This window comes from Bos mutus, chromosome 2 (assembly GCF_027580195.1).
Source record: "Bos mutus isolate GX-2022 chromosome 2, NWIPB_WYAK_1.1, whole genome shotgun sequence".
Taxonomy (NCBI): Eukaryota; Metazoa; Chordata; class Mammalia; order Artiodactyla; family Bovidae; genus Bos; species Bos mutus.
In genome coordinates, this window is record NC_091618.1 from 59,033,681 (window position 1) to 59,051,073 (window position 17,393).

The 17,393-nt window shown below is 38.8% G+C and overlaps 1 protein-coding gene across 1 annotated transcript in view; it reads right to left on the reverse strand.

Annotated features, from left to right (window-relative positions):
- The window catches only part of CNTNAP5 (contactin associated protein family member 5), a 1,036,258-nt gene that overhangs the window by 134,773 nt on the left and 884,092 nt on the right, over positions 1-17,393 (reverse strand). The window contains exons 18-19 of the mRNA XM_070389061.1: positions 12,867-13,106; positions 5,010-5,234 (exon numbers count right to left, since the gene is read on the reverse strand). Of these exons, the coding sequence (XP_070245162.1) occupies positions 5,010-5,234; positions 12,867-13,106 (465 nt within the window). The remainder of the gene's footprint in view (positions 1-5,009; positions 5,235-12,866; positions 13,107-17,393) is intronic.

The following is a 17,393-nucleotide window of genomic DNA, read 5'->3' on the forward strand; positions in this document are numbered from 1 at the left end:
TAAGTGGAACCTAAAAGAATAATACAAATGTACTTATTTACAAACTGGAAACAGACTCAGAAAACAAACTTATGGTTACAAAAGTGGAAATGGCGGGGGGGGGGTGGAATATATTAGGAGTTTAGGACTAAAAGATGCACAGTACTGTGTGTTTTATACTACTACTATTTCATACTGTGTATAAAATAGATACACAACAAGGATCTACTATACAGCATAGGGAACTATATTTGATGTCTTGTAATAATCTATAATGGAAGGGAATCTGAAAAGAATAAATATATGACTATGCCTAACTAAATTACTTTGCTGAATACTGAAACTAGCACAACATTGTAAATCAACTATTTGTTATTATTTAGTCACTAAGTCACGTCTGACTCTTTTGCAACCCCAACATAAAATTAAAGAAAAATATTAAAGAATGCTATTAACTTAAAGAATATGTGTGTGCTAAGTTACTCCAGTTGTCTCTGACTCTTCACAACCCTATGGACAGTAGCCCACCAAGAACCTCTGTCCATGGGATTCTCCAGGCAGGAACACTGGAGTGGATTACCATTTTCTTCTGCAAGGGATCTTCCCTACTCAGGGATCAAACCCAAGTATCTTAAGTCTCCTGCATTGGCAGGTGGGTTCATTACCACTAGCACCACCTGGGAAGCCCAATTTATAGAATACCAATTCTTAACTCCTTATAGAAGCATTTCCAAGTCTATGAATGAAGCTCTAGTAAAAAGAAATATAAATGTAAGACTACATAGAAGCCGAAAAGAGAATCACAAAATCTAAAACTTGCCAAGAAATTAAGAGGTTATTTTTTCTGCCATCCACTGCTAGAGTTCTTATTATAGTTTCTCTAACAAATCATGTAATTATTTTTTGAAGACCTCCAAGGACAAACTCACTGTCACACAACGTATTTTGTTGTTGTTTATTTGCTAAGTCATGTCTGACTCTTTTGTGACCCCATGAACTGTAACCTGCCAGGTTCCTCTGTACATGGGATTTTCCAGGCAAGAATACTGAAGTGGATTGTCATTTCCATTTTCAGGGGATCTTCCTGACCCAGGGATCTAACTTGCATCTCCTGCATTGGCAGGTGGATTCTTTACCAGGTATATTACTCTACAGTTATAATCTCTGAATTTCTAGTAAATTCATTCTTAAAGTTAGGCAAAATCTAACTTACAGCTAGATTGCTTGAGAAATATGGGCAACTGAAGTCCCTTTATCTAGATTGTCTTTGAAAAAGTTGAAGGTTGTGTTTGAGTCTCTCTTCTTTCTTGTTTTGAGACAGCACTGTATACTGTATCCTGCTTATTTTGGTCAGTCTCCCTAGGTCCTGATCCTCTGCAGGGGGACTAGTAATGACCCAGAGACACAGCAATCCCACTTCTGGACATATACCTAGATTAAACCATAATTCAAAAAGACATATACACTCTTATATTCAGAGTAACACTATTTACAATAGCCAGGGCATGGAAGCAACCTAAATGTCCATCAAGAAATGAATGAATAAAGAAGATGTGATATGTATAAACAAAACAATATTACTCAGACGTAAAAATGAATGGAACTGGGTAATTTGTAGAGATGTGAATGGACCTAGAGTCTGTCATACAGAGTGAAATATCAGGAAAATAAAACAAATATCATGTATTAATACATGTATGTTTAATGTAGAAAAATGGTACAGATGAACCTATTTGTAGGGCAGGAATAGAGACTCAGATGTAGAGAATGGATAGTGGACATAGGGGTGGAAGGGAGGGTGGGATGAATTGAAAGAGTAGCATTAAGATATGACTAGTGGAAACCTGCTGTATAGCACAGGGAGCTCAGCTTGGTTGTCTCTGATGACTTAGAGGGTTGGAATTGTGGGGATGAGAGGGAGGGCCCATAGGAAGGGGATATATGTATGCATGCATTCCATTCATTTTGTTGTACAACATTGTAAAGCAGTTATGCCTCAGTTAGAAAAAAAAGAATGAATGAATGAGCACCCATCTTAGTTGTTTCTCTGTAGGAAAAAGAGATAGCAGGAAATGTCCAGCATCTTGAATCACTGAGTCTTCCAGCGCTACCTACTTCACCAAGAGTTTCCTAGAACCTTGGGGTGGGATGAGGTGGAGGTGGGGAATACTAATTCTCTGAAACTGAGTGAGAGGAGAAAGAACACGCTATTTCTAACCACAGCTTGGAAATCCATTTCCTATATATTAGAGTAACCTGTAAGACTTTTATACCAGCCCTGAGATTAAAGCTTAAGCCAACAAACACAGCATACGTATCTCCTTGCTTCCAGCATTTAGCCAGGGTTGCCAGCATGGAAATGCCTTTAAGGTAGGTAGAGCTTTCAGTGAAGTGAGGCTTTAGAGTATAAGAAAATAGAGGTTAAGAAAGAATTCATGAATGTCTTCCAACCAACAAGGACCTACTCTATAGCACAAGGAACTATATTCAATATTTTGTAATAACCAATAAGGTAAAAGAATCTGAATATAATAGATAATGTATAGCACAGGGAATTATACTCAATATTTTATAATAACCTATAAGGGGAAAGAATCTGAAAATTAATAGGTATGTATATATAATTGGGCTTCCCTGGTGGCTCAGAGAGTAAGAATCTACGTGAAATGAAGGAAACCCAGATTCAATCTCTGAGTCGGGAAGATCCTCTGGAGAAGGGAATGGCCACCCACTCCAGTATTTTTGCCTGGAGATTTCTATGGATAGAGGAGCCTGATGGGCTACAGTCCATGGGGTCTCAAAGAGTCGGACATGAATAAGTGACTAACAAACTAATTACAGAAAAGTGTTTAATATATATCTGAATCATGATGTTGGACACCTGAAACTAACACAACATTGTAAACCACCTACAATTCAATTATAAAAAAGAATGTCTTCCCAACTAAGTTTATTTAAAATGTGCTGCTTTTCAAGCAATTTTATATATATATATATATAAAACATTTTTAATTTATCCCTTAGGCTTCAGACTACCTACTAGACTTTAGGAGGAAAGACTGAAACCCAGCTCTTCTTACTGTGACATTTTAAGCAAGTTATTGAATGTCTGTCTACATGCCTTGGGCTTCCCTGGTGGCTCAGTGGTAAATCCTCAGACAGGAGTCTGGTGAGCTAGTCTTTGGGGTCACAAAAGAGTTGGATTTGACTTAGTGACTAAACAACAAAGAATAACAACTATATGCATTAGATTCTACAACCCTAAGATACTGATTATATTAATACCATGAATCACACAGGATTATTGGGCCTAAGTGATCTTTACATTAATTATATTAATTAATTAGAATAGTGCCCAGGTGTACAGTTTAATATATGTATATATAAATAATAGGGTATACAGAGTAATAGATATGTAATCTGATATATTTATTTTTGATATGCATTATCTGTATCCATAAGCAACTGTATCCAAGCAGATACTAATGTGCCCATAGAACCATAGCCAAAAGATGCTTTGGAGGAAATCTTTCATCTCTGTAACAGTCTGACTATAATTCAATCACATCAGAGGAGACTGATCTAGTTTAGAGGAAAGATTACTGATTATCCAGAGACCAGGCATCTGGTCCCAGCTGTCATGAGTTAGCTGGCTGGCCTAACTCATGGTTAATCAGTTAATCCATGTCTCCGTGTCCTCAGCCAGCCTTATTGACCTTACAAATATATTATAGTGGCAAGATTTAAAAACTGACATGTTTCTATAATGGTCCTAATCATATAAAACCTGCTAATAAATAAGAGGTCTAATAACACATAATGTTTTCCTTTTCTCTTGTAGAGTCTCTTAAGAGACTTGGTTGACCATTCATTATCCCTATTTCTCTCGTTTTTCTTCCCTTTCATGTTGCTTTTAGAATGAACGAGTCCTTTAGAGTTAGCCATTGTTACTACTATTGTAAATCAGGGCTGATTCAACCCATGGTCTAAATATTATTCTTAATTTTCTGTGTCATAAAAAGCTGGAAAGCAAGATGATACATAGAAGAATAAATCCAAGGAAAATAGAGGAAGAGAAATTTCTAGAGTTTTCATCTAAGGTCTAGAGAGGGCACAGGGTATCCCTGGCTTCCTGTATGCCACCCTCCCCACCCCCAGAGTCCATCCCTGTGGTGGATGGTCCAAAAGCCCAAACTCATCTCACTATATGGCAGGTTACAAGAGAAGAAGACATTCTCAATCATAAGAAAGAGTTCCTTGAGAACACAATATATGCTCTCCACCTCTGCCCTCTTGGACTGTTCTAACCATTCTCTAGGATTTTGATCTCAAAGTGTCCTTTGCCATGACTACATAAATGATTGTCATCACTGCAAGGTGGAATTAAGTCATATGAGGAGGAAACCTGACTTCTGTTAACAGACATCAAAATGTTCAATGTTGATGTCCATCAACATTCCTTGCATGAATTGGATTCTCATCCCTTTATTATTCTAATCTTTGCATATTTCATTTTTCCCACATTCTTTCCAACACCTGATTCCCAGCACCCAGCCCCATACTCCACAAGGTAATGACTCACTTATATTGCTTCTCTTTAAGACCGAGGCAATCACCTTCTATTAAAACAGCCTGCATTTACGCCAATTGTTTTAACAGCCCTCAGTAAAGGATCCTGCAGCATAGATGACAGGATATATGTGACGTGTGTCCTTCTGAAATTCAGACATGCTGATGATCTCCTTTATTCTTAATGGATTCCAGCACAGAATAAATACTAAAGAATGACTGCTACATAGTTAATGTAAATTAAAATCAATGCGTTTGTGACTTCAGCAGTGAATTGACATGGGTCCTGAGTACAGTGCAACTCATTAGGTAAAGCACAACCAAAGGTTGGTCTGGAGATCTGGAAATAAGCTGCCCAGTGGGACCAAATTAAAACTGAAATTATGCAGAGTTCTGGAGGGCATGCACTGGCTCTCCAGTCCAGAATGACACTCCACAGACATCATGCAATCAGAACTCACCATTCTTACAGAGCAGGACAGCCAGGAAGTCCTGAGAAGAAGAATTGATATACAGCAAGAGGCTGGGTGCCTGGGCTGTCACAAAGCTCAATGCAATGTTTTCTTTGGATAGGGCTGCATCCGCGTAAATTGCTGAGGAAGAGAGGCTCACATTCTTGGTCACTGGATAGGGTTCTTGAAACATGTAAGTCACTGAAGTGCCAGCCTCAAAAACAGCAGAAACCTCTGCAAAATATCAGAGAGGAAAGCACACATTGAAACATTCAGGAGAGTCATCATTGCTTGTTTACTCTTTATTTCCTACACATTGGTCACTGTGTGACGATTACATGAATTATAGAATATGCTTCCCACGATAATTTTAAAGCGGCAGAAATCATCATTCCTATTTACAAAGGAGAAACAGGAGGCTTGCCGGGGTTAATCACCTTGAACAAGGTTGCACAGCTAGAAGAGAGAGCTCAGATGTTCATTGTGAAATGTAGGTCTGGTTTCACATATATTTGCGGAATAACTACCATGTGCCAGGCTGATTTCTTTAGAAACGAAGATGAGATGTCTCTACCTCCTGCACAGTAGAAATAAACTGCGCTGGGATTATCTTCCCTTCAAAACTGAAATCCTTACAATTTTTATGTTTTTCTCATGGGTCAGGAGGATGTTGAGTGGGCGCAAAACTACTGAGAGTAGGATACTGGGAGAAAAAGTAATTCTCTATGATATTGCGTTAAGTCTGAGGACCAACAGAAATGGAGGAGAGGAAATCCGTGGAAACAGTAGGAAAGGCACAGGTATCCAACTCCTGGGTCAGTTATTTCATTTTACTTATCTGAATGAAGGATAGTTGATTTATAATATTGTGTTAGTTTCAGGTGTACAGCACAGTGATTCAGTTATACATATATGTGTATCTAGTCTTTTCAAATTCTTTTCCCTTATAGGTTTTTACAAAATACTGAGTATAGTTCCCTGATATACAATAGGTTTTTGTTGGTTAAAGAAAAACATGTGAATCTATATTAACATGATCAATTTCTCTTTTTCCTGAATGATAGGTTGACTATCCCTATGAAATGCTCTGATTGAATCGGTGGCACCTAGAACATAATCAGTCTGGCTTTTGTGTCCTAATTCCATTGCAGATTTGTTCTACATTTGTGAAAATTCTATAACAATCTGTAATGGTGTCAAAAGAAAATTAAAGTGGCATATTTATGTATATTGCTTAGCAGGTTGGGAATACCGGTTCCTTTTTCACTAAAAGTTCAAGAGAAGTGTTTTGTATTTCTCATGCAGATTAGAACAGCATCAGTACTCCTCATTACAGAGATATACACAGAAACTGGTAACTGGGAGGATTCTAGCTGATCATCAGCTTGATTTAAGCATGTTTTTTCTTTTTGTTCAAGCTCTTTTCATAAGTGAATCTTTTCTAGGACATGTGGCATGCATTTTGAGCTACTATCTCCTAGTTAAAATAGTAATGACCTTTATGGGATGTTTGTGTGTGTGTTCAAATATAAGTAAAATTCAAATCATTCTGTATATTAAATACTAAGTATATTAAATGGGAATTCATATTACATTTTTCTTTATACTTAGGACAGTAAATTATAATGAAAAACACTTTTTAAACTAGAGTTGTCCTATCTGAAAGAGATGGGAATACCAGACGACCTGACCTGCCTCTTGAGAAATCTGTATGCAGGTCAGGAAGCAACAGTTAAAACTGGACATGGAACAACAGACTGGTTCCAAATAGGAAAAGGAGTTCATCAAGGCTGTATATTGTCACCCTGTTTATTTAACTTATATGCAGAGTACATCATGAGAAATGCTGGACTGGAAGAAACACAAGCTGGAATCAAGATTGCTGGGAGAAATATCAATAACCTCAGATATCCAGATGACACCACCCTTATGGCAGAAAGTGAAGAGGAACGAAAAAGCCTCTTGATGAAGGTAAAAGAGGAGAGTGAAAAAGTTGGCTTAAAGCTCAACATTCAGAAAACAAAGATCATGGCATCTGGTCCCATCACTTCATGGGAAATAGATGGGGAAACAGTGGAAACAGTGTCAGACTTTATTTTTCTGGGCTCCAAAATCACTGCAGATGATGACTGCAGCCATGAAATTAAAAGGCGCTTACTCCTTGGAAGGAAAGTTATGACCAACCTAGATAGCATATTCAAAAGCAGAGACATTACTTTGCCAACAAAGGTCCGTCTAGTCAAGGTTATGGTTTTTCCTGTGGTCATGTATGGATGTGAAAGTTGGACTGTGAGGAAGCCTGAGCAATGAAGAATTGATGCTTTTGAACTGTGGTGTTGGAGAAGACTCTTGAGAGTCCCTTGGACTGCAAGGAGATCCAATCAGTCCATTCTGAAGGAGATCAGCCCTGGGATGTCTTTGGAAGGAATGATGCTAAAGCTGAAACACCAGGACTTTGGCCACCTCATGCGAAGAGTTGACTCATTGGAAAAGACTCTGATGCTGGGAGGGATTGCGGGCAGGAGGAGAAGGGGACGCCAGAGGATGAGATGGCTGGATGGCATCACGGTCTTGATGGATGTGAGTCTGAGTGAACTCCGGGAGTTGGTGATGGACAGAGAGACCTGGTGTGCTGCGATTCATGGGATCACAAAGAGTCGGACACGAACAAGTGACTGAACTGAACTGAGCCTTAGTTATAAGTATTTTTATTACTTAGACATTGTGAATTTCAATTTAAATTCAGCAAAACACATGAATTTGATTTATTTCGTTTCTTTACTTTTACAATCTAAGAGTTTGAGTTCTCTGATCGTATTTAAGCCCTCTGATTAATCTGAACATCTGAAACCATTGGGCTAAATGGCAGAAAAATCTTCACTTGAAGGTGATTATTAATAACCATCATAAAACTCTAGGATCACAATCACCAATATAGCAACATCCTTTTAGCACTTACATCATGGAAAGAACTGTGCTGATTAGATTTGGAGAAGAAATCTAATCACACAGAACACATGTGAAAAGAAATAAGACTGATGGAATGTGGCCTTGGATATGATGTGTGAATGACAAAGACAGTGACTCCCAGAGGTGGATCCTTCTGTGGTCAGGAGTAGCCTGAGAAGACTTGAAAGAGGAGCTTGGTAATGACTAGGTCTGAAAGTGTGTAAGGAATTCAGAGGAGGTGCTAGGAGACAAGGTGATGCTGGAAAGGACTTGTTCCCCTGGTAGCCTCGGAGCAGATTAACCTGGGCCTGGACCCTGGTGCTATGACCTTCTCCTGCTCTCAAGTGACGCTCTCAACCTCAGACTAACACAAACAGGAATGAATTCAATCTCATGGTGAGGAGAAGGGTTGGGAGAAAGGATGTAAAGGAACAGCACATAGTAGGAATTCAATAAACAAATGGTCTTAATAATATAAATAGATTTAGAATTAAAGTATAAAGATTAGGCCTTAATGAATAGGCTAGCAGTTCTATAGAATCAGGCTATACTTGATTTAGAAAAACTTCAAACAAACTGAAAATAAATGAAAGAAATGAGAATTTGAATGCTGAGTGGATAGTTCACACTATTCAAAAATCATTAAAATTTTCTTATTAATACCAGTCTTGTGGATACATGTTTTTATGAGTTCTTATCTTTTAATAATACATATTACAATATTTACAGAAGAATTTATGTGATACCTGGAATTTGCTTCACTATAATAAAAGAGGAGGAGGGATGATAGCCTATAGATGAAATAAAAATGATCATGAGTTAATAACAGTTGAAGCTAAGTAAGAGATGCCTGGAAGTTCTGAAACCTTTCTCTCTATTGCAGTACATAATTTAATTTTTCTGCAATAAAAAGTAAAAAAAAAAAAAATAGAAGTTGGCAGGAAGGTATATATTGTATCATTTTTTCAATAAGTTTTTGACAATTGCTAAATTACTAAATCTCCAGTACTCTTGCCTGGCAAATCCCATGGATGGAGGAGCCTGGTGGGCTGCAGTCCATGGGGTCACTAGGAGTCCGACACGACTGAGTGACTTCACTTTCACTTTTCACTTTCATGCATTGGAGAAGGAAATGGCAACCCACTCCAGTGTTCTTGCCTGGAGAATCCCAGGGACTGGGGAGCCTGGTGGGTTGCCGTCTATGGGGTCGCACAGAGTTGGACACAACTGAAGCGACTTAGCAGCAGCAGCAAATTACTAAATATATGTATACTATTTTTCATTGAAATTCCATTAATAAGGGAATAATCAATACATATGCTTATCATAGCATTGTGAAAGTGAAGTCGCTCAGTCGTGTCCAACCCTTTGTGACCCCATGGACTGTAGCCTACCAGGCTCCTCCATCCATGGGATTTTCCAGGCAAGAGTACTGGAGTGGGTTGCCATTTCCTTCTCCAGGGGATTTTCCTGACCCAGGGATTGAACCCAGGTTTCTTGCATTGCAGGCAGACACTTTACCATCTGAGCCACCAGGGAAGTTCTACAGCATTATTTGTGTACAAAATTTGGGCTAATCTAAAATAATGATGATACATTATTTGGGATGATTATTCCCAAATAATGATACGGGCAATTTACTGACACTTTATGTGCCAGGCATGATCTCAGTTGCTTTGTGAAGTGTTTGTTAAATTTCCATGACAGATTTTCACAAAGAATTTCTAAATTTTTCACATACTACAGGTGAAAAAACCATGGAATCATGAGGTTGAATTACACAACCAGCATCACACAGTGTAGACTGTAGATGAGACAGAATCTGAACACAGGCAGGTCTGGTACCAGAGTCCTACTATCACTTCACTAAAATGCTCCAGTGATAGAATGGGTTAAATACACAGAAGCAATTCCACCAGATGAAATATACTGCAATCATTAAAACTGAATTATATAGGAATGTTTATTTAAAACATTAGATAATATATTCGGAATTCTATTTGAAAATATACTCAGAAATCTAGAAAAATAAAAACCAATCTTATCGTTCAAAAACAACTACCAAAAAGAAAATCCAATTTTCTTATAGTTCTTTTCTTTGCATTTAGTGTAGCTGAGAAATTTTGTCTATTCCATTTTATTAACATATTATGGAGTGCTAATAGTTGTGTAACTTTGTAAATATAGTAAAAAAAAACTGAATTGCCCATTTTAGAAGCATACATTTTGGGTATGTAAATTACATCTCAATAATAAAAAAGAGAAACACACAAACAAAACAATAAAAAACCTTACATATTTGAATCCTATTACCACATTCTTGTGGTAATAGGATGAAATTAGGGTCAAAAAGTGTAAGTCACTAAACCAATATGACTGTCAGAGTTCTCATGTGTTAAATGCAATATTACTTCTTCCTTCATACCTTGGCATAAGGAATAAATGCTGCAGTATGTAAGTACTAGCTAATTTGTGATTATTACTTGTTTATATCCAGATCAGAAACATAAAATGGGTCAATAGATGGTGGTTCTAGGCCAGTCACTGGTCATGGACAAATGGCCTTAATTTCACCCTAGATATTTCCTAGATTTGCATCTCCTAAAATATACATGGAAGGTTAGCATAGAAGCCTCCTCCAATAGAGAACAGCCTTGTCCAGGACCATCTTGGACCTAAGTGTTCCCATTTCAGTCCAAAGCCACATTTCCCAGAGTCAACTGATATGGCTCAAAGATGTGGTTAGAAGGTTAATCTTACATACTTTGCAACTACAGAATATAAAGGGAAATATTTCCTTAGATTTATGAGATGGGGAGAAAGTTCACAAACAGTGAAATATGAAGCAAGCTGAAAAGGCTAAGTACATATTTGTCCATTTTTCTTATAGATCACACTAAAATGTAGGAAGAGAGCACAGCAGATATTTCAACAAATACAGTCAAAAGATGCAGTGGCATGGACAGAAGATAATGAATAGGAGTTGTTTCAAAGAAAGGAACCAATGGGAAATTAGGCTAAATTTAGAGTGAGATGATCTATGAGATGTTTGAAAAATGTCTCTGGAGAAATGCATAGAGTTCTATCATTTTTCTTTATATTTTATTTTTTTCCCAAACAAACACTTGGTTATAGATCTTATAAAATAATGCTAGCAGATTTTAGGGACTTGGGCTTGATAGTGTTTATTCTGCTTAGTGTTATTTGCTTCTTCTAGTCCATGGGGTCACTAAGAGTTGGACACGACTGAGCGACTTCACTTTCACTTTTCACTTTCATGCATTGGAGAAGGAAATGGCAACCCACTCCAGTGTTCTTGCCTGGAGAATCCCAGGGATGGGGGAGCCTGGTGGGCTGCCATCTATGGGGTCGCACAGAGTCGGACACGACTGAAGCGACTTAGCAGCAGCAGCAGCAGCATGTAGAGCCAGTCTAAGGATGACATTCCAAATTTCAGGGGAAATTATTCCACAGACTTCCACCAGTGTTAAAACCCAGAAGCTGACATGAACAGCCTACCAACACAGGACCTGCTTTAGTTCAATCTTCCATGCAGGCCTGCCACTCTGCTGGCCCTAAAATTTGTATCGGTAATTTTCTCCCAAGGAGCACAATGCTTTCCAGCAACAATAAGCAAATGATTCAAACTAACTGGGGAGGAGGCCAGCGTCAATGAATGAAAAGCTTAAATTACAGTCTTTTAAAAAGAACATTGAGCGTTGTTTTTTTTTTTTTTTCTATTATTTTTAAATTCTAAGAGTAAGTTGAATGAAATAAAACACTGTTTGTTACTGGTGCTTGAAAGATGTGTTTTCATGAACTGACAAGAATTATTTGCAATTCCTATCATTGTTTGTATGTAAATGGTGTTTCAAAGTGATTAAAACATTTTATTTTAATAGTTTAAATGCTGCTCTTGAACTAATGTTTACATTCTTTGTCCAACAATCTTTATTTTCCATCAATAGAATAAACTTTAGAAGATTCTGCAAAGATTGATAGCAGACCAAATCGTTTGTCCTTCTAGTTGAAAAACACTAGGTATTGATACTGAATCGTGAATTTTTATAGTTTGTAGTCAGTTTTAATTTATCTAGAGAATTTACACCATAAGCATCAGTCCTTGTTCAAGTGTGTGTATCCAACATGATTAGCTTTTCCCAATGAAATTAATTTATAGGATTAGGAAGGGTACTAGGGCAGGGGTTTTGATGCCTGTGCTCCATTCTTAGCCACCTAGAAACTAAATGTGAATCCCTGGGCAAGGCTTTTAAAGCCTCAGACCCCACTCATGTCACCTGCAGAATTGAGAGATTTTATTTTTTTAAATACATGATATGGATTTTATTAACTTACCTATACTCTCCCTATTGTAAAAATGATTCATGATGGCTTCAAGGTCTCTCAAGGTTTTCCAGGGCTAGATTCTATGATTATTTGATCACATTTGTGGATGAAGAAATTGGAATTAGGAAAGTTAGTACAACAGAAATGACAGCCACCTCTCCCAGGGCTCAGCTGACTCTAGGCCACATCAAGTGTGTTTTCCCGTTACTACCTATCCTATTCAACTGTACTGCCAGGATCCACAAACATGCTGCTGCTGCTGATGCTAAGTCGCTTCAGTCGTGTCCGACTCTGTGTCACCCTATGGACTGTAGCCCACCAGGCTCCTCTGCCATGGGATTTTAGGCAAGAATAATGGAGTGGGTTGCCATTTCCTTCTCCACCACACACATGAAGGATGTGTATATGAATTATGTTGAGAAGCAATCCAGAGAGTATGCAGAGAGGGAAATTGAGAGAGAGTAAATGAATGTTTGAGGATTCTCTAAGGGCATGAGTTTCCTGTGACATGAATACAATATGTAGGCACTAAAACACAACCTGTAGGGAAAACATAGATTTCTATTGTACCTTTTTTGCAAAAGGGTCCTTCATATGGTGAACTGGTGCAATCACAGAAGTATCCACTGTGCTTCTCCACACACTTGCCCCCATTGTGGCAGATGCTGCCATAACTGCTGCAATGGCCCGGGCATCCTGGCCGAACTCCAGACGTGACTTTTGCCCTCTCCTCCAGGTCCAGTTTCTGCCCATTCAAGTGTAAGGAGCGTATGCATCCTAGGAAGCCTTTCTGTCTTGATGATGTTCCCCCTGAGCCGTGAAAAATAAAAGGAGAAAAAATATTAGGTACAGTGCTCACATTTTTGAGGTTTAATATCCCCAAAATGATAATACTTAATTAGTAATCTGTTAGCATGATGTGTTGGACTTTTCCATTAAATTTTCCAGTGAGAATTAGGAATTCAAAGAACCTGGGGAAAAGGGCATGTGTTTTCAGGCTGGAAAAAGTACTCCCCCACTCAAAAAATAAATAAATAAATAAATAAAATAAAAAACTATGGTTCATGTGGAATCTTCCACTTGACATGTTTAACATAGAAACTTCAGATGACTGGACTCCTTGCAAATGAAATAAAATGTATTCTTCCTCTAAAGTGATGTGAAAGTTGCTCACTTGTGTCTGGCTCTTTGTGACCCCATGGACTACAGTCCATGGAGTGCTCCAGGCCAAAATACTGGAGTGGGAAACCTTTCCCTTCTCCAGGGGATCTTCCCAACCCAGTGATTGAACCTAGGTCTCCTGCATGCAGGAGGATTCTTTACCAACTGAGCTAACAGAGATGCCCCAATCTTTGTCTATAGCAGACATTTATCTGAAGGTAAATGCACAGAGTGGGACTGTCCCTCCGGCAATGTTAGAAGCAAGCTGTTTGGCGCACTGAGTTAGAAAAGGCAACAAGCTTTGTAAAGCTTGGGCTCCTCTGGTGGCTCAAAGGGTAAAGAATCTGCCTGCAATGCAGGAGACCTGGGTTTGGTCTCTCGGGGAGGAAGATCCCCTGGAGGAGGGCATGGCTACCACTCCAGTATTCTTGCTTGGAGAATTCCATGGAGAGAAGAGCCTGGTGGGCTACAGTCCATGGGGTCACAGAGTCAGACACGACTGAGCACCTTCCACTTTGTAAAGCTTATGCAGCATTGTGTCAAGTACTATAAAGAGATGGATGTTAAGACCAGACAGACATGGCATCAAACTCCATGCCAATAGCCATAAGACCTAATGACAATAATGACCACATGATGACTGAATCCCCTAAGCCTCAGCTCCTTGATCTCTAAAATAAGAATCAGTCTATTTCATGTGTTTATTTACAAGGCTTAGTTAAGATTATGGAATATGCTACATCCTTAATCATTGTTCTTTTTTCTTGAGCCTCACAATGATTAGAACTAGTAGACTGTGTGTGTGTGCATGCATGTATGTGTATATATATCTCCCAGTGATTACCCCCAAATCATTATTTTGAAAATAAATTTCTTCTTCTATAATGCAGAAAAAAATTGCAACCCAACTTTCTCCTGAGGGTACATCTCGAAGGCTTCAGAAAGAGTTGCAACGCTTGTTGCAAATTAATCAGGAACAGAGGAGATTCAAAGTGACAGAGTGTTTTGTCACTGTTGGAAACCTAGAATTCTACCAACCTAAACCAGAGGATATAAGAAAAATGTGTGCAGAGAGACAATAAGCCAAGGATTAAGCCAAATTCCATCAGTAGTTATTGATTTGGTGTTGGGAATTCTGGGAGAGTTCAGAGAGGATACAGAGTCAGCCTGTCCTTACAAAACACAAATTCTATTTCAAGTTCAATGCTTTGGCCTAAAGCCCATAGAAGTGGAAAAATGGAGGACACATTAAAGTCTCCAAGGTCTACAGAGTGTCCTAATGGAGAAAAGGTAAGTTGGAAAACAATGGCGGTAATGAGGTGGTATTTGTTTATTGTATAAATCATCTCTCCTTTCTGAGCCTCATTTATTTGTAGTCATTCATGCTATAATTTTATTAAATCCTGGTCCAGCAAGTGACTCAATAAAAATATATTCATATCAAAGTGGATACAAATATGAATTCTAAATATGTTATCTCTGACCAGGAATATCACAATAAATAAGAAACAAAGCTGTAAGTTAAATAAATGAATATATAATGTGAATAAAAAATCTGCAAGCCTGGCAGGGTAGACAAAATGTTAATTAGCAATAGGATTGAGGGACTTCCCTGGTGGTTCAGTGGCTAAGACTCCCAACTCCCAATCAGGGATACAAGGTTCAACCCCAGGTCAGGGAACTAGATTCCACATGCTGCAACTAAGACCTGGTGTAGCAATATAAACAAATAAAAATAAACACATAAAAAAGATTTTCAAAAAGCAAGAGTTGGAAGTGGGGAGAATTCTGCCATCTCTGAATCACACCAGGTTATCAGATCCATAAATATATATACAGTATTCACTGGCTGCTTCTGCAAGATTGAGACAAAATGTTTCTAAAGAATTAATCTAGTGTTTTATTCTGAAGGAGTGATAGAACTCCACTCTGTTTTCAGTTCTGATAAGTGATACCCAAGCAGGCCAGAAGGTCAAACCCAAATTGCTTTCTCCTGTCTGTCTCAATTTTAGTGAGTAAATCTCCTTTTAACCACAAGATAAATCAATTATAAACACAAGCAGATCATGAAGAAAGGTTCATTATTTCTTTCCTAGAGATGGTGTAGAATAAAGAGAGGAGACCTGATGTAGGTAAATGTTTTGTTTTATTATTCCTCTTATTTTGTAGTCACTCCCTGTGGTGGATTTGTATAACTCTTCATATATCTTGTTAGTGGCATTTTTCTTCTAGGAAGAGATGGAGAATGCAAGATCTATTGCACACTTGCTTGTGTGTGACTTAGTCAACACGTTTATAAATGAAGAAGTGGCTAGGGTGGTGTTTCTAGCAGAAATACACTCCTTGGTGTTTGAGACATATAAAGTATGGTGAGAATGACCGGAAATAAGGGGTCATTTCAATTGCAGATGCTGGTAAAACACAATGACACAATGAATATGAACCAAATTGCACAATGAATTAAATTTCCATTTTCGCCTGGCTGCTTTTTATTCTTTAAGAGGGAGAAAAACTAGAGGTTAGGCTCCTTTTTCTTATGGAGAGGTAATATTGTAGACTAAGAATAGAGTGCTTCAAGAAAGATGCTCCCCACCCACACAGTCATGCCCAATCAGGTGGTAAGCACACTCCCTTTTCTGACAAGGTCACCTATTTTGTGTTGTGTTGGTGGAGGTGTGAATCTTTCCTGAAACTTGAATACTGTACAGAAAATGCTGCCACAATCTTCACTCCCCTTTCTCACTCACAGTCCTTCTCCCTCAGTCCTGTCCTATTCATCTGCACCCTTAATTATCTCTGGATCCATCAGCATCTCTCCACACTAAGAGCCACAGTCTTGAATTCTTCTCACCCTCACTTTAATTTCTTAAACTGAGAAAAGCTGGGACCTGGGATAATCATTTGCTGCAGTGCTTGCACCCGGAGAAATGTTTCCTCAAGCAACAAAATACAAAGAAACTGTAAGGGACTGAAAATACCTGTGTGTGTTCACAATTGGGGCAAATTATGGATGTGGGTGTGTGCTCAGTCGCTCAGTTAGGTCTGTCTATTTGTGACCCCATGGACCACAGCCCATCAAGCTTCTCTGTCCATGGGATTCTCCAAGCAAGAATAATGAAATGGGTTGCCATTTCCCACTCCAAATTTATGGACAACAAGATACAAAAAAAACCACAAAAGAACCCAACTCCCACTTCTGAAAAATCAGAACAGGATACTGTACATGCCCCCTGCACACAACACCATCTATTCAATTCAGTCACTCCACTGTGTCTGATTCTTTGTGACCCCATGGACTGCAGCACGCCAGGCTTCCCCGTCCTTCACTATCTCCCAGAGTTTGCTCAAACTCATGTCCATTGAATCAATGATGCATCAAACCATCTCATCTTTTGTCACCCTCTTCTCCTCTTGCCCTCAATATTTCCCAGAATCTAGGGTTTTTCCTACGAGTCAGCTCTTGGCATCAAGGCCAAAGTATTGGAGCTTCAACTTCAGCCTCAGTCCTTCCAGTGAATATTCAGGACTGATTCCACCTAAACCATCCCTCTGGCCTGACTCCTGGACCTGTCCCTACCCTCACTCCATATAAGAAATCAGCTAGATCTCTACTCCGGAAGTGAGCAAGGGAACATACTACTTATTCTCACTCTCTCCTGCTACAGCAGGAGACCCAATAAATACTTGTTTAAATTTCTTGTGGGTGCTATGCTCAGTCACTTCAGTCACGTCCCACTCTTTGTGACCCTATAGATAGATACACACTACTATTTATAATAGGTAACCAACAAGGTCCTGCTGTATAGCACAGGGAAGTACACTCAATATTTTGTAATGACCCATAATGGTACCCCACTCCAGTACTTTGCCTGGAAAATCCCATGGATGGAGGAGCCTGGTAGGCTGCAGTCCATGGGGTCGCTAAGAGTCGGACAC